Genomic DNA, 24,384 nt, shown 5'->3' with positions numbered 1-24,384 from the left:
TACATTCCTATACTCTAACGAAAGTTGGTTTTAAAAACCATTAGTTAACTAGCTATGTTGTTCTTACTGCTTATACTTGATGCTTAGTGTTTTCACCAGATACCTAGCTAGCTTAGCCTTATGGTTCTTTCATTATTCACTGAAACATGATGTTTTTAAATCTATTAAAATTTAAAGCCTTTTTCTGTTAGTTGGGACTGACTTTCACATTGTCTTTGTATATGAATGTGGTAATTCCTGTTCCATTAAAAATAGTAGCAACTTTCCCTTGTCATTTCATAATCCTAATTCAGGAATTATTTATTGATACCACACTATCGATATTACAGCTTGCTTCTCTCACAAAAACATACTCAAAAGCAAACAAAATGATCATTCATTTTGTACTTGTGTTTAACATATAGAATTATTGTCATGAGTTTTTGATTCTGTGTCCCTGCAGTACCTGGAGATGCGGTTTGACAAAGCAATTCGGCTGTTTGGGACAGTGTTGTTCATAATTCAGACAGTAAGTGCTCACAATGGCACAAGTCTCTATTTCACTACAGATCTTATTCTGAACAAACTGGGAAATGATCATTGGTTGCACTAAGTAAATATTGCATTTTTCCCCCATTCCTTAGCTACTGTACACTGGTCTGGTTATCTATGCACCAGCTTTGGCTTTAAATCAAGGTGGGATCTTTGTGTGTAAAGTACATGGTGTACTTGGTGTACTCAAAAAAGTACATTCAGTTCAGGTCAAGTGAACTTCTCTCCTCTTCCTCCATGTATTAGTCAGTGGCATACATCTATGGGGAGCTGTAATCTCAACTGGAGTGGTCTGTACTTTCTATTGCACCTTGGTAAGTTTACTTACAACATATAAGTGACTTACTTCATAAGACTCAACTGAAAGCAGTCAACATTCTCTTAGTGTTAACAATTTTACAATAGGTCTTTAATTAGTTTGCTTGTGGTTATAGTTTAAAAGCGATGCATAATATTCTGATTAAATAAATAAAAAATGTACAAGATCTATGCAGCAGTGCATATGCTAAAAGGGCTAAGAGTCTCTGATGAAACCATAATTAAAGCATTCCTATATACAGCACTTAGAAATGTCAAACTGCTTCCATTATATGGCAGGGTGGCCTGAAAGCAGTGGTCTGGACTGACGCATTCCAGGTGGTCATCATGGTGGCTGGGTTTCTGGCCGTCATTATCCAGTCTGTGCTGCTACAGGGTGGAGTTTCCATCATCATTAGTGATTCTGCCCAGGGAGGCCGTCTCAACATATGGGAGTGAGTTACAATATGACAGTTATAATATCACTATATAAGTCAATGTATGGGAGTCAGTTAAATATGGTGGACAGGTCTTGGAACACTGTAAAACATTCCCAGGGAACATTAGTCTTTGTCTTTTTTTTATATATCTCTTCCCCTAAGCTTTGACCCTAACCCTCTGAGAAGGCACACATTTTGGACTGTCATAATTGGAGGTGCATTCCTTTGGACCAGTGCTTATGGTATTAACCAAACTCAGGTGCAAAGATACGTATCCTGCAAGTCCCTGTTCCATGCAAAAATGTGAGCAACAAACTCCACAGGGCACTCCTTATGCATCAAGTGACTACCATGTTTTACCATCCCAATATATAATGTAAACTAAGAATAAACTGGGTTTGTATTTCTTTCCAGGTCACTGTATGTGAACTTAGTGTCTCTGTGGACCATCAATCTGTGTTCAATATTTTGCGGACTGTGTTTGTACTCCGTTTATAAGAACTGCGATCCATGGACAGCGAAACGCGTGAATACTCAAGATCAGGTAACAGATCTGTGAAAGAAACAGAACAGTCTAATAATAATAATAAATATCAATTAGTCCTATCTAATGTGATCTGTAAAGCCTGCTAGTAGCCATAGACTGGATATGATATACCACATGTCCAATTACCTGTTTTTACAACTTTTGTGTAATTTGAAGCTCATGCCTTACCTTGTGCTGGACATCTTGAGAGCATATCCAGGTATTCCTGGTCTGTTCGTGGCAGCAGTGTACAGTGGCACATTAAGGTTAGATTTCTATAAGCACACGTTCACTTGACCCAATCAGCCCACACTGTGGTAACCGTGAAGTGGATCCAGAAAAGCACAAACAGCATATCCATGTATTAAGTCACTACTACGTATGCACTTGATGTGTGTTTTCCTGTTGCCTGCTTCAGCACAGTATCCTCCAGTGTGAATGCATTAGCTGCAGTGACAGTTACAGATCTGATAAGACCATATTTCAGCTTTTCCGAGCAACAGCTCATCTGGACATCAAAAGGACTGAGTGAGTAAGGAAACAATAGCATTTACATGACAACATGCCACAGCCAGTGCTGCACATGAAGCTTTTATTGTACAATGGCTCCATGTATGACGTCACAGGCATTTTCTATGGAGCTCTGTGCATTGGAATGGCTGGTCTTGCATCTTTGATGGGGGGGTTACTACAGGTAAACTTTTATTTATTAGAAACAAATTCTATCATCTGAGTAGCGGTTTGGCATGTTCTTGTTCTGATCTGTGCCTTCTTTTACAGGCGGCTATTAGCATCTTTGGCACCATTGGCGGACCTGTCCTTGGCCTTTTTGTTTTAGGCATCCTGTTTCCCTGTGCAAATTCAAAAGTCAGTGATTACAGTCATTAATTTTGGCAGTCAGTCTATTCAGAGCATCTTACAAAATGGTGTAAATGGTAATAGTGAAAGTGACAAAATGTACAGTGAATCTGGGATTTATAACCTACAATTTATCCTAATTTTTGCAAGTGCACATACAAGGCCAAAGAAACATTTCAAAGAGTACAAGTGCAGATAGAATGGCAGGAGTTCAGGGATCGGTCAATAGAACTTTAAGTGAAGCTCATTTACACATTGAGGAAAATAACACTAAGGCAAGCAAGATTTTTCCTTTGTGGGCATGTTTAGATCTTATTAAGGAAAGACATGCCAGGTGTCATGAGGTCAAGGCTCTGAATTGAACCACCAGGCTGAGTTCTGAACCACAATGTGAAGGTGTTGTGGGACTGAGCTGAGGTTCAGAAAATAGGCTTTGTTTTTCTTATGATGAGGTAGTGCTCTAAGTATGAGAACACACAGGAGAAATCTTTGATGTAGATGCTTTGTAGACAAGCAGTAGCATATAAAGAAAAACTTGTAGAAGTGTATTATTTATTATTAAGAGTCTAACATGGGTATGTATTGTAGGGAGGCTTGGCTGGGCTGGTCAGTGGACTAGCCATATCACTCTGGGTATGTATAGGAGCCCAGGTCTATCACCCCCTACCTGCGAATACCAGGCCTCTCACTTTGAAAACACATGGCTGTAACTTCACTATTGCTGAGGCTGCATTAACAAACTGGACCAGGTACCCTACACAGGCAAGCTACATCACCTCAGCCCAGCAGAACAAAGCCCTGGACAGGTGGGGAGGGTTCCTAAAGTTTGTATTTCTGCCCTGTGGGGACCTTAGTTGTCATAGCTGTGGGGCTGGCAGTGAGTTTGCTTTCAGGTAATGAATGACTTTACATTTACCACAACTGAAAAATACTTCTAAGTAAAAAAGATAGTTCATGTTTTCCCCCTTGTATTCTACCTACACAGGGGGTAGAACTCTAAAACTGCAACCAGGGCTGACGGTAGTGAAGGAGGATTTAACCTGCTACAAACTCTACAAAACTCTAAAGCAGAAGGTGGGTGTAAAGTTTATATTTTATCTTTGTCTGTGTTACAATTTTTGCATGTTATTTTATCCTTACTTCCAGGCCACAAGAAACGCAGATAAACTTGACCTGGTTGGGAAGTATGAGAAGAAATCTGGTAACACCAACATTGCATTTTGTGATGTTGAGTTAGACATCACAAAATATCAGTCCCGTAGAACCCTAACATAGGACACTTGTTTTGTTTTTACAGTGAATACATCTTATATTTGTACAATAAACCATCACTTTTTCACCTTTCAGCATTTTACCTGATAGAGTACCTTAAAATACACATGAAACCAGGAAAGCTATCTTCTTAAAAACACATTTCTGTAATTGCTGTGTTCCACCATCATAAATATAGGGCAGTTATTTACAAGAAATGGTAGTTTTCACTTGGGTAGAATGACAATTTTACAATGACATGCAATGTACATAAATGATGCCACCCTAAACAAATTATATGGATAATTTGTATGTTGTGACCCTTGTTTTACCAAGGATTGTATCTATTATAAGTAGTAGATTTTTTTATGAGATAAACACCATCCTTTACGCCAACAGCCTTTTGATCTTCAAATGCTACTGATGTCTAAATAAAGTTTATTAATGAGAGTTTGTGTTTTTGTCCCATTCTTTGTATGAGAAGCAGAGGCATTAGTGTTCGGGGTCATAATATCGTTTCTTCATCGCTCTGTATTTCCTAAGGAAATACAGGGCCTCGAGTTCCTTAATTACAAACTCCCCTCGATCAACAAGCTTTCGGATCTTCTCAGGGTCGGTGACATCTCTGTTCTTCATAAAAGCTGTTTTTAAGCGCTCCCTGAAGTATACAGTGCCTTTTGGGTAATCTCTTCCAAGATAGAGAAGCTTTTAGATCAAAACAAACAATAACAAATAAATAAAACACACGGAAGCATAAATTAGTTGAGGCTAGGATATATATTCAATTTCACTTACATTCTTGTACAATCTGATAACTTCTCCCCTCAGTGGGTTGGTCATTTCTTTCCTCCCCCCTAGTTATTAATTAATCTTTTACAGAAATTAAAAGAAAACCAAGACAAAGATGATTAACAATTAGTGTTCATGATGCATTTCCTACATTCCTATACTCTAACGAAAGTTGGTTTTAAAAACCATTAGTTAACTAGCTATGTTGTTCTTACTGCTTATACTTGATGCTTAGTGTTTTCACCAGATACCTAGCTAGCTTAGCCTTATGGTTCTTTCATTATTCACTGAAACATGATGTTTTTAAATCTATTAAAATTTAAAGCCTTTTTCTGTTAGTTGGGACTGACTTTCACATTGTCTTTGTATATGAATGTGGTAATTCCTGTTCCATTAAAAATAGTAGCAACTTTCCCTTGTCATTTCATAATCCTAATTCAGGAATTATTTATTGATACCACACTATCGATATTACAGCTTGCTTCTCTCACAAAAACATACTCAAAAGCAAACAAAATGATCATTCATTTTGTACTTGTGTTTAACATATAGAATTATTGTCATGAGTTTTTGATTCTGTGTCCCTGCAGTACCTGGAGATGCGGTTTGACAAAGCAATTCGGCTGTTTGGGACAGTGTTGTTCATAATTCAGACAGTAAGTGCTCACAATGGCACAAGTCTCTATTTCACTACAGATCTTATTCTGAACAAACTGGGAAATGATCATTGGTTGCACTAAGTAAATATTGCATTTTTCCCCCATTCCTTAGCTACTGTACACTGGTCTGGTTATCTATGCACCAGCTTTGGCTTTAAATCAAGGTGGGATCTTTGTGTGTAAAGTACATGGTGTACTTGGTGTACTCAAAAAAGTACATTCAGTTCAGGTCAAGTGAACTTCTCTCCTCTTCCTCCATGTATTAGTCAGTGGCATACATCTATGGGGAGCTGTAATCTCAACTGGAGTGGTCTGTACTTTCTATTGCACCTTGGTAAGTTTACTTACAACATATAAGTGACTTACTTCATAAGACTCAACTGAAAGCAGTCAACATTCTCTTAGTGTTAACAATTTTACAATAGGTCTTTAATTAGTTTGCTTGTGGTTATAGTTTAAAAGCGATGCATAATATTCTGATTAAATAAATAAAAAATGTACAAGATCTATGCAGCAGTGCATATGCTAAAAGGGCTAAGAGTCTCTGATGAAACCATAATTAAAGCATTCCTATATACAGCACTTAGAAATGTCAAACTGCTTCCATTATATGGCAGGGTGGCCTGAAAGCAGTGGTCTGGACTGACGCATTCCAGGTGGTCATCATGGTGGCTGGGTTTCTGGCCGTCATTATCCAGTCTGTGCTGCTACAGGGTGGAGTTTCCATCATCATTAGTGATTCTGCCCAGGGAGGCCGTCTCAACATATGGGAGTGAGTTACAATATGACAGTTATAATATCACTATATAAGTCAATGTATGGGAGTCAGTTAAATATGGTGGACAGGTCTTGGAACACTGTAAAACATTCCCAGGGAACATTAGTCTTTGTCTTTTTTTTATATATCTCTTCCCCTAAGCTTTGACCCTAACCCTCTGAGAAGGCACACATTTTGGACTGTCATAATTGGAGGTGCATTCCTTTGGACCAGTGCTTATGGTATTAACCAAACTCAGGTGCAAAGATACGTATCCTGCAAGTCCCTGTTCCATGCAAAAATGTGAGCAACAAACTCCACAGGGCACTCCTTATGCATCAAGTGACTACCATGTTTTACCATCCCAATATATAATGTAAACTAAGAATAAACTGGGTTTGTATTTCTTTCCAGGTCACTGTATGTGAACTTAGTGTCTCTGTGGACCATCAATCTGTGTTCAATATTTTGCGGACTGTGTTTGTACTCCGTTTATAAGAACTGCGATCCATGGACAGCGAAACGCGTGAATACTCAAGATCAGGTAACAGATCTGTGAAAGAAACAGAACAGTCTAATAATAATAATAAATATCAATTAGTCCTATCTAATGTGATCTGTAAAGCCTGCTAGTAGCCATAGACTGGATATGATATACCACATGTCCAATTACCTGTTTTTACAACTTTTTGTGTAATTTGAAGCTCATGCCTTACCTTGTGCTGGACATCTTGAGAGCATATCCAGGTATTCCTGGTCTGTTCGTGGCAGCAGTGTACAGTGGCACATTAAGGTTAGATTTCTATAAGCACACGTTCACTTGACCCAATCAGCCCACACTGTGGTAACCGTGAAGTGGATCCAGAAAAGCACAAACAGCATATCCATGTATTAAGTCACTACTACGTATGCACTTGATGTGTGTTTTCCTGTTGCCTGCTTCAGCACAGTATCCTCCAGTGTGAATGCATTAGCTGCAGTGACAGTTACAGATCTGATAAGACCATATTTCAGCTTTTCCGAGCAACAGCTCATCTGGACATCAAAAGGACTGAGTGAGTAAGGAAACAATAGCATTTACATGACAACATGCCACAGCCAGTGCTGCACATGAAGCTTTTATTGTACAATGGCTCCATGTATGACGTCACAGGCATTTTCTATGGAGCTCTGTGCATTGGAATGGCTGGTCTTGCATCTTTGATGGGGGGGTTACTACAGGTAAACTTTTATTTATTAGAAACAAATTCTATCATCTGAGTAGCGGTTTGGCATGTTCTTGTTCTGATCTGTGCCTTCTTTTACAGGCGGCTATTAGCATCTTTGGCACCATTGGCGGACCTGTCCTTGGCCTTTTTGTTTTAGGCATCCTGTTTCCCTGTGCAAATTCAAAAGTCAGTGATTACAGTCATTAATTTTGGCAGTCAGTCTATTCAGAGCATCTTACAAAATGGTGTAAATGGTAATAGTGAAAGTGACAAAATGTACAGTGAATCTGGGATTTATAACCTACAATTTATCCTAATTTTTGCAAGTGCACATACAAGGCCAAAGAAACATTTCAAAGAGTACAAGTGCAGATAGAATGGCAGGAGTTCAGGGATCGGTCAATAGAACTTTAAGTGAAGCTCATTTACACATTGAGGAAAATAACACTAAGGCAAGCAAGATTTTTCCTTTGTGGGCATGTTTAGATCTTATTAAGGAAAGACATGCCAGGTGTCATGAGGTCAAGGCTCTGAATTGAACCACCAGGCTGAGTTCTGAACCACAATGTGAAGGTGTTGTGGGACTGAGCTGAGGTTCAGAAAATAGGCTTTGTTTTTCTTATGATGAGGTAGTGCTCTAAGTATGAGAACACACAGGAGAAATCTTTGATGTAGATGCTTTGTAGACAAGCAGTAGCATATAAAGAAAAACTTGTAGAAGTGTATTATTTATTATTAAGAGTCTAACATGGGTATGTATTGTAGGGAGGCTTGGCTGGGCTGGTCAGTGGACTAGCCATATCACTATGGGTATGTATAGGAGCCCAGGTCTATCACCCCCTACCTGCGAATACCAGGCCTCTCACTTTGAAAACACATGGCTGTAACTTCACTATTGCTGAGGCTGCATTAACAAACTGGACCAGGTACCCTACACAGGCAAGCTACATCACCTCAGCCCAGCAGAACAAAGCCCTGGACAGGTGGGGAGGGTTCCTAAAGTTTGTATTTCTGCCCTGTGGGGACCTTAGTTGTCATAGCTGTGGGGCTGGCAGTGAGTTTGCTTTCAGGTAATGAATAACTTTACATTTACCACAACTGAAAAATACTTCTAAGTAAAAAAGATAGTTCATGTTTTCCCCCTTGTATTCTACCTACACAGGGGGTAGAACTCTAAAACTGCAACCAGGGCTGACGGTAGTGAAGGAGGATTTAACCTGCTACAAACTCTACAAAACTCTAAAGCAGAAGGTGGGTGTAAAGTTTATATTTTATCTTTGTCTGTGTTACAATTTTTGCATGTTATTTTATCCTTACTTCCAGGCCACAAGAAACGCAGATAAACTTGACCTGGTTGGGAAGTATGAGAAGAAATCTGGTAACACCAACATTGCATTTTGTGATGTTGAGTTAGACATCACAAAATATCAGTCCCGTAGAACCCTAACATAGGACACTTGTTTTGTTTTTACAGTGAATACATCTTATATTTGTACAATAAACCATCACTTTTTCACCTTTCAGCATTTTACCTGATAGAGTACCTTAAAATACACATGAAACCAGGAAAGCTATCTTCTTAAAAACACATTTCTGTAATTGCTGTGTTCCACCATCATAAATATAGGGCAGTTATTTACAAGAAATGGTAGTTTTCACTTGGGTAGAATGACAATTTTACAATGACATGCAATGTACATAAATGATGCCACCCTAAACAAATTATATGGATAATTTGTATGTTGTGACCCTTGTTTTACCAAGGATTGTATCTATTATAAGTAGTAGATTTTTTTATGAGATAAACACCATCCTTTACGCCAACAGCCTTTTGATCTTCAAATGCTACTGATGTCTAAATAAAGTTTATTAATGAGAGTTTGTGTTTTTGTCCCATTCTTTGTATGAGAAGCAGAGGCATTAGTGTTCGGGGTCATAATATCGTTTCTTCATCGCTCTGTATTTCCTAAGGAAATACAGGGCCTCGAGTTCCTTAATTACAAACTCCCCTCGATCAACAAGCTTTCGGATCTTCTCAGGGTCGGTGACATCTCTGTTCTTCATAAAAGCTGTTTTTAAGCGCTCCCTGAAGTATACAGTGCCTTTTGGGTAATCTCTTCCAAGATAGAGAAGCTTTTAGATCAAAACAAACAATAACAAATAAATAAAACACACGGAAGCATAAATTAGTTGAGGCTAGGATATATATTCAATTTCACTTACATTCTTGTACAATCTGATAACTTCTCCCCTCAGTGGGTTGGTCATTTCTTTCCTCCCCCCTAGTTATTAATTAATCTTTTACAGAAATTAAAAGAAAACCAAGACAAAGATGATTAACAATTAGTGTTCATGATGCATTTCCTACATTCCTATACTCTAACGAAAGTTGGTTTTAAAAACCATTAGTTAACTAGCTATGTTGTTCTTACTGCTTATACTTGATGCTTAGTGTTTTCACCAGATACCTAGCTAGCTTAGCCTTATGGTTCTTTCATTATTCACTGAAACATGATGTTTTTAAATCTATTAAAATTTAAAGCCTTTTTCTGTTAGTTGGGACTGACTTTCACATTGTCTTTGTATATGAATGTGGTAATTCCTGTTCCATTAAAAATAGTAGCAACTTTCCCTTGTCATTTCATAATCCTAATTCAGGAATTATTTATTGATACCACACTATCGATATTACAGCTTGCTTCTCTCACAAAAACATACTCAAAAGCAAACAAAATGATCATTCATTTTGTACTTGTGTTTAACATATAGAATTATTGTCATGAGTTTTTGATTCTGTGTCCCTGCAGTACCTGGAGATGCGGTTTGACAAAGCAATTCGGCTGTTTGGGACAGTGTTGTTCATAATTCAGACAGTAAGTGCTCACAATGGCACAAGTCTCTATTTCACTACAGATCTTATTCTGAACAAACTGGGAAATGATCATTGGTTGCACTAAGTAAATATTGCATTTTTCCCCCATTCCTTAGCTACTGTACACTGGTCTGGTTATCTATGCACCAGCTTTGGCTTTAAATCAAGGTGGGATCTTTGTGTGTAAAGTACATGGTGTACTTGGTGTACTCAAAAAAGTACATTCAGTTCAGGTCAAGTGAACTTCTCTCCTCTTCCTCCATGTATTAGTCAGTGGCATACATCTATGGGGAGCTGTAATCTCAACTGGAGTGGTCTGTACTTTCTATTGCACCTTGGTAAGTTTACTTACAACATATAAGTGACTTACTTCATAAGACTCAACTGAAAGCAGTCAACATTCTCTTAGTGTTAACAATTTTACAATAGGTCTTTAATTAGTTTGCTTGTGGTTATAGTTTAAAAGCGATGCATAATATTCTGATTAAATAAATAAAAAATGTACAAGATCTATGCAGCAGTGCATATGCTAAAAGGGCTAAGAGTCTCTGATGAAACCATAATTAAAGCATTCCTATATACAGCACTTAGAAATGTCAAACTGCTTCCATTATATGGCAGGGTGGCCTGAAAGCAGTGGTCTGGACTGACGCATTCCAGGTGGTCATCATGGTGGCTGGGTTTCTGGCCGTCATTATCCAGTCTGTGCTGCTACAGGGTGGAGTTTCCATCATCATTAGTGATTCTGCCCAGGGAGGCCGTCTCAACATATGGGAGTGAGTTACAATATGACAGTTATAATATCACTATATAAGTCAATGTATGGGAGTCAGTTAAATATGGTGGACAGGTCTTGGAACACTGTAAAACATTCCCAGGGAACATTAGTCTTTGTCTTTTTTTTATATATCTCTTCCCCTAAGCTTTGACCCTAACCCTCTGAGAAGGCACACATTTTGGACTGTCATAATTGGAGGTGCATTCCTTTGGACCAGTGCTTATGGTATTAACCAAACTCAGGTGCAAAGATACGTATCCTGCAAGTCCCTGTTCCATGCAAAAATGTGAGCAACAAACTCCACAGGGCACTCCTTATGCATCAAGTGACTACCATGTTTTACCATCCCAATATATAATGTAAACTAAGAATAAACTGGGTTTGTATTTCTTTCCAGGTCACTGTATGTGAACTTAGTGTCTCTGTGGACCATCAATCTGTGTTCAATATTTTGCGGACTGTGTTTGTACTCCGTTTATAAGAACTGCGATCCATGGACAGCGAAACGCGTGAATACTCAAGATCAGGTAACAGATCTGTGAAAGAAACAGAACAGTCTAATAATAATAATAAATATCAATTAGTCCTATCTAATGTGATCTGTAAAGCCTGCTAGTAGCCATAGACTGGATATGATATACCACATGTCCAATTACCTGTTTTTACAACTTTTTGTGTAATTTGAAGCTCATGCCTTACCTTGTGCTGGACATCTTGAGAGCATATCCAGGTATTCCTGGTCTGTTCGTGGCAGCAGTGTACAGTGGCACATTAAGGTTAGATTTCTATAAGCACACGTTCACTTGACCCAATCAGCCCACACTGTGGTAACCGTGAAGTGGATCCAGAAAAGCACAAACAGCATATCCATGTATTAAGTCACTACTACGTATGCACTTGATGTGTGTTTTCCTGTTGCCTGCTTCAGCACAGTATCCTCCAGTGTGAATGCATTAGCTGCAGTGACAGTTACAGATCTGATAAGACCATATTTCAGCTTTTCCGAGCAACAGCTCATCTGGACATCAAAAGGACTGAGTGAGTAAGGAAACAATAGCATTTACATGACAACATGCCACAGCCAGTGCTGCACATGAAGCTTTTATTGTACAATGGCTCCATGTATGACGTCACAGGCATTTTCTATGGAGCTCTGTGCATTGGAATGGCTGGTCTTGCATCTTTGATGGGGGGGTTACTACAGGTAAACTTTTATTTATTAGAAACAAATTCTATCATCTGAGTAGCGGTTTGGCATGTTCTTGTTCTGATCTGTGCCTTCTTTTACAGGCGGCTATTAGCATCTTTGGCACCATTGGCGGACCTGTCCTTGGCCTTTTTGTTTTAGGCATCCTGTTTCCCTGTGCAAATTCAAAAGTCAGTGATTACAGTCATTAATTTTGGCAGTCAGTCTATTCAGAGCATCTTACAAAATGGTGTAAATGGTAATAGTGAAAGTGACAAAATGTACAGTGAATCTGGGATTTATAACCTACAATTTATCCTAATTTTTGCAAGTGCACATACAAGGCCAAAGAAACATTTCAAAGAGTACAAGTGCAGATAGAATGGCAGGAGTTCAGGGATCGGTCAATAGAACTTTAAGTGAAGCTCATTTACACATTGAGGAAAATAACACTAAGGCAAGCAAGATTTTTCCTTTGTGGGCATGTTTAGATCTTATTAAGGAAAGACATGCCAGGTGTCATGAGGTCAAGGCTCTGAATTGAACCACCAGGCTGAGTTCTGAACCACAATGTGAAGGTGTTGTGGGACTGAGCTGAGGTTCAGAAAATAGGCTTTGTTTTTCTTATGATGAGGTAGTGCTCTAAGTATGAGAACACACAGGAGAAATCTTTGATGTAGATGCTTTGTAGACAAGCAGTAGCATATAAAGAAAAACTTGTAGAAGTGTATTATTTATTATTAAGAGTCTAACATGGGTATGTATTGTAGGGAGGCTTGGCTGGGCTGGTCAGTGGACTAGCCATATCACTCTGGGTATGTATAGGAGCCCAGGTCTATCACCCCCTACCTGCGAATACCAGGCCTCTCACTTTGAAAACACATGGCTGTAACTTCACTATTGCTGAGGCTGCATTAACAAACTGGACCAGGTACCCTACACAGGCAAGCTACATCACCTCAGCCCAGCAGAACAAAGCCCTGGACAGGTGGGGAGGGTTCCTAAAGTTTGTATTTCTGCCCTGTGGGGACCTTAGTTGTCATAGCTGTGGGGCTGGCAGTGAGTTTGCTTTCAGGTAATGAATAACTTTACATTTACCACAACTGAAAAATACTTCTAAGTAAAAAAGATAGTTCATGTTTTCCCCCTTGTATTCTACCTACACAGGGGGTAGAACTCTAAAACTGCAACCAGGGCTGACGGTAGTGAAGGAGGATTTAACCTGCTACAAACTCTACAAAACTCTAAAGCAGAAGGTGGGTGTAAAGTTTATATTTTATCTTTGTCTGTGTTACAATTTTTGCATGTTATTTTATCCTTACTTCCAGGCCACAAGAAACGCAGATAAACTTGACCTGGTTGGGAAGTATGAGAAGAAATCTGGTAACACCAACATTGCATTTTGTGATGTTGAGTTAGACATCACAAAATATCAGTCCCGTAGAACCCTAACATAGGACACTTGTTTTGTTTTTACAGTGAATACATCTTATATTTGTACAATAAACCATCACTTTTTCACCTTTCAGCATTTTAACTGATAGAGTACCTTAAAATACACATGAAACCAGGAAAGCTATCTTCTTAAAAACACATTTCTGTAATTGCTGCGTTCCACCATCATAAATATAGGGCAGTTATTTACAAGAAATGGTAGTTTTCACTTGGGTAGAATGACAATTTTACAATGACATGCAATGTACATAAATGATGCCACCCTAAACAAATTATATGGATAATTTGTATGTTGTGACCCTTGTTTTACCAAGGATTGTATCTATTATAAGTAGTAGATTTTTTTATGAGATAAACACCATCCTTTACGCCAACAGCCTTTTGATCTTCAAATGCTACTGATGTCTAAATAAAGTTTATTAATGAGAGTTTGTGTTTTTGTCCCATTCTTTGTATGAGAAGCAGAGGCATTAGTGTTCGGGGTCATAATATCGTTTCTTCATCGCTCTGTATTTCCTAAGGAAATACAGGGCCTCGAGTTCCTTAATTACAAACTCCCCTCGATCAACAAGCTTTCGGATCTTCTCAGGGTCGGTGACATCTCTGTTCTTCATAAAAGCTGTTTTTAAGCGCTCCCTGAAGTATACAGTGCCTTTTGGGTAATCTCTTCCAAGATAGAGAAGCTTTTAGATCAAAACAAACAATAACAAATAAATAAAACACACAGAAGCATAAATTAGTTGAGGCTAGGATATATATTCAATTTCACTTACATTCTTGTACAATCTGATAACTTCTCCCCTCAGTGGGTTGGTCATTTCTTTCCTCCCCCCTAGTTATTAATTAATCTTTTACAGAAATTAAAAGAAAACCAAGACAAAGATGATTAACAATTAGTGTTCATGATGCATTTCCTACATTCCTATACTCTAACGAAAGTTGGTTTTAAAAACCATTAGTTAACTAGCGTTAGCTATCTAGCTATGTTGTTCTTACTACTTATACTTGATGCTTAGTGTTTTCACCAGATACCTAGCTAGCTTAGCCTATGCGAAATACTCTGGGCGTTAGTACCTGCTATATGATGTGAATAACTAATATATTGTGGAGTACTGCGATTAAAAGCAATAGTAAATTCACTTGTGTCTCTGAAATATTTATGTATGTGACACGAAACGTATCATGAGGTTGTAAATACTCACCTCAGTTTCAACACAAACGGTTAGTTTGTTAGCTAGTTAGCTAGCTAGTGTTTTCCTTTCTGAGAATCACGTGGACAATATGCGTCTATCCACCTGGATCAGTTTTCAATGTAAAGGTCTGAACAGATAGATTGTAGATTGAAATGTGTTACTCTTAAAATAAAATAAAAAAAAAATTCTGCAAGTTATTATCCTTGCACGTGCTCCTTTCTCTAGCTCAATGCTTAAGGTACTTGTAATCGGAAGGTTGCCACTTTTGGGCCCCTGAGCAAGACCCTTAACACTCAACTGCCCAAGTTGTACTCAAGTCATAATTGTAAGTCGCTCTGGATAAAAGCGTCAGATAAAACAACGTGTGAGAGAAGGGAAAATCACGTGACATAATTGGTATTGACTGCACGGCCTATAAAGCAAATCATATTTAGAGACGGTCGCAGAATCCTTAAGGTGTAGTTACGTAACAGCGCGAGTCTATGGCGCAATAATGTGCGTCTTTGATAAGTTTTCTTTCGGAGATTCCATCATCATTTGGCACTCGGTGTTTACAACGGAATACAGCGCTACAGTGTTTAGCTAGCTTTTATATTACTATCCCAACGATCAACAGTGATCTTATTGGAATATTTTATTCAAATATACACAAACAGGTAAGTTTTGATTAAATTTAATAACTTCAAATATCTATGCTGAAGTCCTAGCCTTAAGGGTCCCTTGCTTCTGTGCTACAATTATCTAATGTTCTCACATTCTTTATTCTTTTAGATACCAACATGAAAGGTGGTTCATTTGGTAAGAACTGCTCCTTCCTGGCCCCACAGAATGCTGTGGAAGGGCATTATCGCTTTCCTAACATTGTTGGAGGTCTACAAAAAAAGGAGAAAACCCAGCATATGGCAACAACGACGCCAGCAACCAAATTCCCCAAGATCCAAAAGACCTCTAACAAGCTGCCAGTGATTATACTGAACGATATGTTTTTGGCAAACCAGGGCATGGCTGAGAGTTCGGTGAAGGACCCAGATGTTAAGCCTTATGTCAGATATGGAGAAACCTCTTCAAGGAAACAATCAAGTCACTTTCTGCCAGTGATAAGACGTCACCATGAAGAGATGGCTGCACACAGTGGCCGACCTGCAGCCCAGAGATCACGTGGGGTCCCCAACACTTCACTTCAGCCACATGTGATTGCCATACCCTGTGATGACCAGTTCAGCAACAGACTAAAGCATCCCAGAACTGGCAAAAGCCATCGCAATTACTTTTAACAGGCCAGGCAGAGTAGGCCATGTATAAGATTCAACTAAAGTCAGGAATGCCCCAGCTTGGCACAGAAGAAGTGATTACTTATGGCACAGAAGAAGTAATTACGTCTAAATTTTCTTTTGTCTTTCTTTCAATGACAATATTAAACTTTGTAAAGCATATAAGTGCATTTGGTTTCTTTCACTAACCATGTACACAGTTTTAAAAATAAGGGGAAATAAAACCCAATACATAACTAAGAGAAAATAATAAAGGTCTTGGAATAAAATTAAGAGGAGATCAAATAATATTGCTTTAACAACTTGCAATGGAATTCATAGTTGACTTAATGGTCCCAGCCAAATACATTAGCGAGGAGGACATACTCAAAGACACAATCATGGTGCACAGGCTTGTTCACACGATCTGACACAGGTTGTGCAGGTTTCTCAGTTTTAGAAGGCAGGATGAAGTCTGAAGGAAGTTGAGGTGGGGGAGCATTACTTTGAAGCCTGTAAATTTGTGCCTAGATGCAGGGGGCATGTACTAGATTAGAATCAAAACACTACTCTCAAGGAACTAATCCACTCACTGACCTGGCTACAGAGAAGAACATTAGTACAGTACCACAGTCCAAATAAAAGTGTGGATTTTTTTTAGTGATTGTTGGGGAGAGCAGTAATAACTGAGTAATTTCAGATGATAAACAATTAAGTCATTTGTGCCTGGTGGTATATTGATATGATGCCGAACTCTTTTTCGTTACTTTTTAAATTTTTTTAAAAATCTTTCCAGAGGATGGATGGAAATATGGTTATATTTGCTTTGCCATCTGTTACAGAGAACAACATCGCTCTTTAGTTGAATAAATTAGAAAAACTAAAAAACGGCGACACTTTTCTTTTGAAAAAAAAAAAGTGCTTCCGGCGACTTGCGCTGTTCTGCGGTGGTAACATATGCTTGCAGCTCCCTTTTGCCGCCTTGAAGTTTGAACTTATGATTGTTCAGATATATGTGCCCTGTTCTTAATGCCACTTCAGAGGTCCATCAGTCTGCAGAACTGCTTATTTGTATGTCTCTGGTTTATGTTTTGTATTAATATTGAAGTAAATAAGGTTAAAATAGGATAACTTGCTACTGTCCTGCAAGCTAAGGAGTGTATGATAGCTAGGCTAACTAGCTAACTAGCACGCAATGTGCTGATACATGAATATATCTTTCTTAGGTAGGTAACGCTAGCTAGCTAACAATATTCCCTATCTCCTGCCTTGCTATAATATCTAAATAGCAAGTTCTGTATACATGCAAAGGCTAGAGTAGTTAGCTTAGCTATCTACTTATGTTGTGGTTAGAATTGAGGCGCATAGCTAGAGAGAAGTTTGATCCTGCGGTAATTGTCAGTTGATTGCTAGAATCTAGTTAACCGTTAGCTAGCTATCTAACTAGCTTGTTTTTGCTACGTTAATTGCTAAACATTAATCCTTAAACGCGAAATGCTTCGTAGAGGTGGACGATCCTCTTTTTAAAAAGAAGTTCTGTAATGTCCCCAGCCAACGTAATACATTGTTAACATGACACCCAATAAAGAAGGCATGTCCTCTCTCATCGAAAAGACCATGAGGATGAGAAGGGAGGAACAAGAACGGCAAGTTGTCCTTGCCTGGGCAGTTCTGAACGTTTCTCTTGCTGGGATGATTTACACAGAAATGTAAGAGATCTAACAAATATTATGTAAGCGATAATGCAATGCGCTATACTTTCATAATACGATAAAATGTATTTCAGGTCAGGAAAGCTGCTCAGTAGATATTACAACATAACTTACTGGCCAATCTGGTACATTGGTAAGTATGTGGTAACGCTGATTGTCTGTTAGGTTTGACAAGAGGCCTGTGGTTTTCTTATATTTTTGGATTTCTTTGGTGTGTGAGGACAGAACTGGCACTGGCCTCTTTGTTCAGCCTAAATGCAGTCTTTGATTTTTGGAAGTACTTCAAGTACACCATGGCCCCTTCAACCATTGCTATTACCCCAGAACAACATCGTCTTCTTGGCCTCCGGAACTCTGGTGATTACAACTGACCTTTGTAATAATTCAGCATTTTAAGACTTCCCTCTCCAGAAACTGGAGCCTTTCATGTTGCATCTGCAGGAATTCAAGCCTCGCCACCCCAGAAACCTGAAAAGAAGGAGACTCCAGTGCCTTCCCAGTCCTCTCCCTTGCAGGGTCAGAATGTGCTTAGCTTCAGCCCTGCACGGCCCCCTAGCACCACCCCCAAGTTCTCCCCCAGCTGTGTGTCTGGCTTCAGCCCACCTCTGAGCACACCATCCTCACCAGGCAGTGGGGCAGCCTTTTCCCCACCTGTGGCCTTTGGAAAGGTGTGTGTGCGTGCGCATGCGCGTGCGCGCGCAGCACATGTCAACTTCTGTAACTACTATTCTGAAATATTGCCAGTGGAGAGATATTTGTCCCCCAAAGACGTAGTGACGCCCATGTCTTCAGGTGTTGAACTGCAGTTCCGTACCCTATCCCAGCAGTCTGGGTCCGGCGGAGGGCACCAGCCTGAGAACACGCTACCGCACCTCCCCTTCAGTCTTCAGTTCTCCAGGCGTCAAGGAAGACTACATGGATGACCTCAAGACCCTGGAGAAGTTCCTTCGCTCCGAGGAGGAGAAGAGCCACCGTAGTCAACTAGGTAAAGTTCCTCCATAAAATCCAGTCTAGTGTGATTATCAAATAGCTTTCTTAACAGTTCTGAAGTGAGGCTGCCATTAAGGGTGTTGTTTGACTCTTCTTCAGGGAGCCCTGAGTCGGCATCTCCGTCACACAGTCCAACGTTCTGGAACTATAACCGTTCTGTGGGGGACTATGCTCAGAGTCTGCGCAAGTTCCAGTACCAGCCGGCCTGTCGCTCCCAGGCTCCCTCTGCCCACAAAGATGAAACTGAGCTGGGCTCCAAACAAGCTGCTGAGGAGGTACAACAAGCTTTTGTCAGCTATATATTTAATGGAGCTTCAAAACACAAAGCCTGGTGTACCGGCCTAGTTTAAAGATAGCATAGCCTACAATCATTCATATAGTGTAGCTCTTCTGGTATACAGCAATGTTTGTAGTACAGTTGTGGTCTGGTTTCTCAGGTCTGGGCACGTGTTACAACTAGTCGTGTGGTCACTGACAATATTGACAGCTGGACTGCCAAACTAAGAAATGTAAGGTAGCTTTCCAAATTTTCACAAGCATGTCTCTTTCTTTTCAATCCTTTACAATATGCAAAAGGTTTTGTGTTAAAACAAGCACACAGTCAAGTGGGCAAGGATATTATGATCCATGAGTCATATTTCTTGTAAAACTGGCAGGAAATTCCAAATTTTATACCAGTGTCCTTCTCCATATAAGTATGACTTAGAAAAGCTGAATTAAGGCAAGAAGTGTGTTCACATTTTAATTATGTCCTTTTTATTTAGTAACAGACAACTTTTACTTTTCTTTTGAATGGAGAACCTTTTGTTGCAAATTAAATAACTGGAGCTCTTCTCTCACATGCAGTGGATAAATGACACCATTCTTGTGCATCTGGTAAAAGAGATGGATTCCATCAATAGCCAACTCAGGAGAACGGGCAGCTCAGAGCTCCAGATAGGAGGTAATGCTTTCAACAATGCACTTTTTACTGTTTTTTTGCTTTCTTTCTCTTGAACTATGCAGCACTGCTAATCTCTTCCTGTGTTTCCAGAGGCCAGCATCAGCAGCCTTAAACAGGCTGCCGTAGTCAAAGCATCTGTCATCCCCACCCTCAGTGCTATAGTGCAGTACCTAGACATCACACCTAACCAAGAGTATCTGGTGGAGAGGATTAAGGGTGATTATCCTTAACTCTTGGTACCTTGTATAACGGAATTTGCATTTGTGGCTTGCTAGTTCCCAGTCTCCATTTATTTAAATGCCTGTTTGAGAAGGTGTTGTGCTTCTATCAGATTTTGTTTGTAGTTTCACTATTTAAATAGCTTACTGTGGGGATGCAAGTTGTGTATGGTGCTATTGTGTTTTGTTAATGCTGCTCCACTCCAGAGCTGGCCCACAGCGGATGCATGAGCTCTTTTCGCTGGAATGGGGGAGGGAACCTGAAGAACAGAAAGTGGGACACAGACCTGCCAACTGACTCGGCTGTGAGTTTCACACTCGTGTTAAGGATGCAAAATCATCTTTTTACTTTTCTCTTATTGTACAAAACCTATATGCATTATGCAGGAGGAATTAAATTATAAAATCCTAAGAATGTTTTGTGTTTGTCTGTAGTGTTTTGCTAGTGGGTTACTCTGCAGAAACCCCCTTCTCTGTGCTCCTTAGTGGACCAGAGCAGTATATGACTTGATTTTTGTTTTGTAGATTCTGATGCATATTCTGTGTACTTACCTGGACTCCAGGCTTCCTCCCCACCCAAAGTACCCAGATGGGAAAACATTCACATCTCAGCATTTTATCCAGACACCACACAAGCCAGGTAATGCTATGAACAAAGTTACAGTACACCATTATTTCCATCATAGTGTTTTCTTTCATCCCATGCCTGCGTGTGTATGTGTGTGTTTTAAATAGATCTTTCCAATGAGAACCTCTTTTGCATCCACCAAAGCAGTACCAACCCCCCTCACTATCAACTTGTCTATCAGGGCCATATCTACAGCCTGCCTAAGGTACAGTGTGTTTCATCAAAGCTCCCCCTGTGTACAGCCAGGAATTCTTTATTCCTGTGACTCTAATTTGGCATGACACTGTTCACAGGGCAGAAACAACCTGTTCCACACAGTCCTTATGTTCCTTTTCATCATTAAAACCAAGGAGTCTGGCATGCTAGGGTAAGTCCTGCCAAATGTTCCTCTAAAAAGTCAGTAATCCATCTTGAGTAGTTGTCTCCATGCCAAACTTGAAATACTAAGCTAAATGTGTATCTTGATTTACAAGATTACTAAGAAAACCCATGAATCTTAAATTATTTTATTTTTTGCTATAGGAGAGTCAATCTGGGGCTATCGGGAGTGAACGTTCTTTGGATATTTGGTGATTAACGTTGTAACCGTATTTTAATTACATAAATGTAACACATTCTGAAATGCTTGCTCAAATACCAAAATGTGGCAAAGTCTGTGATTTGGTGACTTTTTTTATTTTTACTGGTAGAATTTACAGTGATGTTACACGCTTCAGAAGGTTCAGAGAATTGTGCACAGGTCCTAGGCTATAGTTAAGATCCAGAAACATTTTCTGTAGCCTAGCATGAGGCACTGAATTATTTTAAGTGCTATAAGAATCCATTTTAAACAGAAAAATGTTAACAGCTTTATACTTAGAATGAGTCAGAAGAGCAGAAAATTGCTTTGTACATAATATGCAGTTGATTTTTTTTTTTTCTTTTGTAATAAATGTTAAACTGTTTTTTAGAGTGTTGGCTAGTTGTGTGCTGTAGGTACCAAGCCATGAAGAAGCATTTTCCCCAATGTTCAAATGTTTGTTTTTGTTTTCCTTATTTTGTGAATGTTATCGTCATATATCAATTGTAAAGCATTTATTTATTTTGAAAGTTCTGCAAACCTGACTACTCCTGCTTGTTGCTGGGTACATCCTCTACCGTTAAGTTCTTTATGTATTTAGTAATATGACTAATATCCTTGAGCTGAGAATTTTCAGCCTCAGAGATGAGACCATTAAGTAGCTGAGAACTAAATAGCTGAAAATTTCCCTTAAATTTTAATTGGTTGTCAGGGTTACCACATTCATGCTGAAGAGTCTTATGTACATATCCAGATTGTAACTCAAGCAAATTATACTTTTTTTTTTTTTTTTTTTTGGTGTCTGTTAAAGTGGGTCTGTACCAGGACTGGACTTCTATATTAGTCATGACAGTTTCTTTGTTTGTCAAGGCTCTTTTAGCTGCCTGATCATGATTTGGTAAGCTGCTACATGCTGTCCACTTCAGCAATGGACTTGTGTCAACACTCACAGGGCTTCTGGGATATCATCTGCCAAATTGCTTATTTGTTGTATTATATTAAGTTCTTTTCTGGAGAAGAATTTAATATAACAAGTAGATTTAATATAACAAGTAGATGCAATAAATGAAACAAACCTGTTCAGACATTATTCCTTTTTCATTGTTGAAATATTTACTTGATCTTTCTGCTGGTATGTTTTGTATGAGTCTTTATAAAGGATTATAATTATAATTATTTTACCACATGATGTCAGTATTGCATGCAAACGGGGTACTTAAAATAGTATTACTATTTCTGGTACTACTGATGTTGTTTTGTGCATATCATAAGGATTCTTAAAAATTGTGTTTCAAGCCATGGCCATTAGCTATGTATTTAAAATATTTACACAATTATTGTGTATCTTTAAATCTTGTATTTCCATAGACATTTGATCTTTGTATATAGTTAAATAAGAATTTACTTTGTTGTGATGTGACTTACAAAACTACTTGAAAATTATATTCACTTTTAGGTTCATTCAATAACTTGAGATTTTTGGAATAATGTGTTATTTTAGAGCACTGAATTTTAGATTGCATTTCAAGATCTCTGCATTTTTTGATATAACCCAGTTCAGAAGCCATACGACAACTTAATGTGTGTATTGAGAAACTGATTCCATTGGGCGCCTTAACATTTATAGCGCTCCAGAAAAAGGCATTACACATTTGTGAACAGTGAACACATACTAGCTCCTGAGTTAGATTTATTTTTGAACAAGCTTTTTCAGTGCAAATGCACTCGTGTATCCAAATCGTAACAAAAAAAAAAAGATTTTGCTTGAGATTTTCCCTACGAGTTTACACTCCGTAGACTACACCTCCCACAATCAATTGCGGTTATTTAACCTCGAGAAGCCGTTTGTGTCGCGCTCTCTTCGTTCGTATAGGAAAAAGCACTGGATTGCAGCGATGTCAGTTCAGCTTATGGCAGCGAAAATGGCCGAGGTCGAATTAAAAGATGTCCCCAATAAAGAATTGTCTGCTGTTTCACCAGTGACACCTAAAGCAGACGAAAAGGGTTTGTTAAACAGCGAATGTAATGCTTCGGCACCGTCTCCGACATCGCAGGCCACTGTGAAGGGGGATCCGAGTCCGGTAACCTCGACGCCGAATCCAATGAAGATGCCTCAAGCATCCGCGATGAAGCGGCCAGATCCACAACAAAACGGCGGCGAAGCATTTGTTAATCGCGATGGCACGGTTGCAGAGGCTCCAAGAATGAAAAAGGTAGAGTCACGGGTTTATATTCAGAGATTTTCTATAGAAATACAAATGGGTTGTTCTAGTCGACTCTAAACAGTCTTGGGCTTAGCTAGGTAGCGGCTAGCATGTCATTGTGTGACCAGGGTTGAAATCTCCTCAGATAGCATAGCTTAGCTCGCAAGCCTTACCAGCTAGCTACCTAACTACGTTACTAGGCAGCTAGCTGGCTAGCCAAGATTAGCTAGTTTAATTGTATCGGCCAGCTACAGTCTTAACGAACAGCATGTCCACTGATGTTAAAACGACATGGCTTCTTTCGTTGTGTGTGTGCACGACCTGATTTCGCAATATAATGCTGGCAGTGTCCATTTTCTATCTTGGCTGTTTAGCTGGGTTCTCTAACCTTATAGCTAGCTAGTCCGCAGTGCGCTGTCGTGGCGCTCCATGTGGTGTCTACATTGAACACTTCTACATGAAAGTAACTGCAAGTTTATTAGGATGCCATAGTTTTGTTCCACTTGGTAGACATTTGTCTGTGGTCTACATACGGTATTTGTCAAAAGCTAACAGTTGGTGATAATGTAATTAATTTAACTTTCACAATAACTGAATTTTTTTTTAAAGAAACGACTAGTAAGTTAGCTAGTCATCCTAGCTAACCGACTTATGATAGACCTTAAAGTAGGTGAGAAAGTTTAGGTTACTAAACCAAGAGCTGCATAGCCATAATACAACTGTAGCAAGTTTTCACATGATTGTCATTTGTTTACGTCATTCCGTCAGTGTATGTCGGTGCAAGTTGGATACATAGAGCTAACGTTTTTAACGTGTGCATTATATGTGTATATATCAAGCCTCCTTTACGGGCATGACATAATATACGTTCGGATCTTATATATGTAAAATTTGCTTGTGATTCTACTTAGCCTTCAACAGCTAAGATCAGAGCCCCCGGTAGTGGTCTACTGGTATGTGGGCTTGTATTCCTAGCGACCATTTCATGGCTTCCTGTGGGGGTCTCTTCAGCATCGGCTTACACTTTTATAGCAAGGTCATCCACATCGTTATTGGTGACCCCAGGTACATATAAATTCA

At 39.2% G+C, this 24,384-nt stretch overlaps 8 protein-coding genes across 11 annotated transcripts in view; 5 read left to right on the top strand and 3 right to left on the bottom strand.

The window, feature by feature from the left end:
* The first annotated feature begins 221 nt into the window (after positions 1 to 221).
* Positions 222 to 3,717, top strand: LOC118241697 (sodium-coupled monocarboxylate transporter 1-like). Its single transcript, XM_035528147.1, has 13 exons — positions 222 to 230; positions 443 to 508; positions 624 to 675; positions 778 to 845; positions 1,129 to 1,283; positions 1,431 to 1,571; positions 1,683 to 1,812; positions 1,972 to 2,060; positions 2,213 to 2,322; positions 2,421 to 2,488; positions 2,575 to 2,661; positions 3,241 to 3,545; positions 3,638 to 3,717. The coding sequence occupies exons 1-13, from the start codon at positions 222 to 224 to the stop codon at positions 3,642 to 3,644; spliced, it is 1,287 nt and encodes a 428-aa protein (XP_035384040.1). The 3' UTR covers positions 3,645 to 3,717.
* A 291-nt stretch (positions 3,718 to 4,008) lies between these two features.
* LOC118241688 (LYR motif-containing protein 5A) lies at positions 4,009 to 4,809 on the bottom strand. Its single transcript, XM_035528080.1, has 2 exons — positions 4,699 to 4,809; positions 4,009 to 4,608 (listed from the first exon to the last, which is right to left on the bottom strand). The coding sequence occupies exons 1-2, from the start codon at positions 4,741 to 4,743 to the stop codon at positions 4,396 to 4,398; spliced, it is 258 nt and encodes an 85-aa protein (XP_035383973.1). The 5' UTR covers positions 4,744 to 4,809; the 3' UTR covers positions 4,009 to 4,395.
* A 252-nt stretch (positions 4,810 to 5,061) lies between these two features.
* On the top strand, positions 5,062 to 8,558 carry LOC118241696 (sodium-coupled monocarboxylate transporter 1-like). Its single transcript, XM_035528146.1, has 13 exons — positions 5,062 to 5,070; positions 5,283 to 5,348; positions 5,464 to 5,515; positions 5,618 to 5,685; positions 5,969 to 6,123; positions 6,271 to 6,411; positions 6,523 to 6,652; positions 6,813 to 6,901; positions 7,054 to 7,163; positions 7,262 to 7,329; positions 7,416 to 7,502; positions 8,082 to 8,386; positions 8,479 to 8,558. The coding sequence occupies exons 1-13, from the start codon at positions 5,062 to 5,064 to the stop codon at positions 8,483 to 8,485; spliced, it is 1,287 nt and encodes a 428-aa protein (XP_035384039.1). The 3' UTR covers positions 8,486 to 8,558.
* Positions 8,559 to 8,849: 291 nt separating this feature from the next.
* LOC118241635 (LYR motif-containing protein 5A) lies at positions 8,850 to 9,650 on the bottom strand. The gene is made up of 2 exons (XM_035527733.1): positions 9,540 to 9,650; positions 8,850 to 9,449 (listed from the first exon to the last, which is right to left on the bottom strand). The coding sequence occupies exons 1-2, from the start codon at positions 9,582 to 9,584 to the stop codon at positions 9,237 to 9,239; spliced, it is 258 nt and encodes an 85-aa protein (XP_035383626.1). The 5' UTR covers positions 9,585 to 9,650; the 3' UTR covers positions 8,850 to 9,236.
* A 252-nt stretch (positions 9,651 to 9,902) lies between these two features.
* LOC113580967 (sodium-coupled monocarboxylate transporter 1-like) lies at positions 9,903 to 13,399 on the top strand. Its single transcript, XM_035528145.1, has 13 exons — positions 9,903 to 9,911; positions 10,124 to 10,189; positions 10,305 to 10,356; positions 10,459 to 10,526; positions 10,810 to 10,964; positions 11,112 to 11,252; positions 11,364 to 11,493; positions 11,654 to 11,742; positions 11,895 to 12,004; positions 12,103 to 12,170; positions 12,257 to 12,343; positions 12,923 to 13,227; positions 13,320 to 13,399. Exons 1-13 carry the CDS (start codon positions 9,903 to 9,905, stop codon positions 13,324 to 13,326), a joined length of 1,287 nt encoding a protein of 428 aa, XP_035384038.1. The 3' UTR covers positions 13,327 to 13,399.
* Positions 13,400 to 13,731: 332 nt separating this feature from the next.
* Positions 13,732 to 14,911, bottom strand: LOC113569523 (LYR motif containing 5a). Its single transcript, XM_035528624.1, has 3 exons — positions 14,810 to 14,911; positions 14,381 to 14,455; positions 13,732 to 14,290 (listed from the first exon to the last, which is right to left on the bottom strand). The coding sequence occupies exons 2-3, from the start codon at positions 14,423 to 14,425 to the stop codon at positions 14,078 to 14,080; spliced, it is 258 nt and encodes an 85-aa protein (XP_035384517.1). The 5' UTR covers positions 14,426 to 14,455; positions 14,810 to 14,911; the 3' UTR covers positions 13,732 to 14,077.
* A 2,081-nt stretch (positions 14,912 to 16,992) lies between these two features.
* Positions 16,993 to 22,190, top strand: tmem209 (transmembrane protein 209). 3 transcript variants are annotated; one of them, XM_027015843.2, is made up of 15 exons: positions 16,993 to 17,121; positions 17,602 to 17,759; positions 17,837 to 17,895; positions 17,988 to 18,119; positions 18,204 to 18,430; positions 18,555 to 18,747; positions 18,852 to 19,027; positions 19,190 to 19,261; positions 19,599 to 19,695; positions 19,786 to 19,911; positions 20,121 to 20,218; positions 20,439 to 20,553; positions 20,649 to 20,746; positions 20,835 to 20,908; positions 21,064 to 22,190. In XM_027015843.2, exons 2-15 carry the CDS (start codon positions 17,623 to 17,625, stop codon positions 21,116 to 21,118), a joined length of 1,659 nt encoding a protein of 552 aa, XP_026871644.2. In that variant the 5' UTR covers positions 16,993 to 17,121; positions 17,602 to 17,622; the 3' UTR covers positions 21,119 to 22,190. The 3 variants fall into 3 exon arrangements, with proteins under 3 accessions (XP_026871644.2, XP_026871645.2, XP_026871646.2); XM_027015845.2 differs by lacking the exons at positions 16,993 to 17,121; positions 17,837 to 17,895 and having other exon boundaries at positions 17,672 to 17,759; XM_027015844.2 differs by lacking the exons at positions 20,835 to 20,908; positions 21,064 to 22,190 and having other exon boundaries at positions 16,993 to 17,759; positions 20,477 to 20,553; positions 20,649 to 20,741.
* Positions 22,191 to 22,918: 728 nt separating this feature from the next.
* ahcyl2b (adenosylhomocysteinase like 2b) overlaps positions 22,919 to 24,384 on the top strand; it is a 28,248-nt gene continuing 26,782 nt past the window's right edge. Inside the window, exon 1 of one of the 2 annotated variants that reach the window (XM_027015840.2) lies at positions 22,919 to 23,313. In XM_027015840.2, the coding sequence (XP_026871641.1) occupies positions 22,996 to 23,313 (318 nt within the window). In that variant the 5' untranslated portion in view covers positions 22,919 to 22,995. The remainder of the gene's footprint in view (positions 23,314 to 24,384) is intronic. The other variant, XM_027015841.2, reaches the window with a different exon arrangement.

This window comes from Electrophorus electricus, chromosome 7 (genome assembly GCF_013358815.1).
Source record: "Electrophorus electricus isolate fEleEle1 chromosome 7, fEleEle1.pri, whole genome shotgun sequence".
Lineage (NCBI taxonomy): Eukaryota > Metazoa > Chordata > Actinopteri > Gymnotiformes > Gymnotidae > Electrophorus > Electrophorus electricus.
The sequence above is the reverse complement of the archived record's forward strand: the minus strand, read 5'-3'. Positions and strand labels throughout refer to the sequence as shown.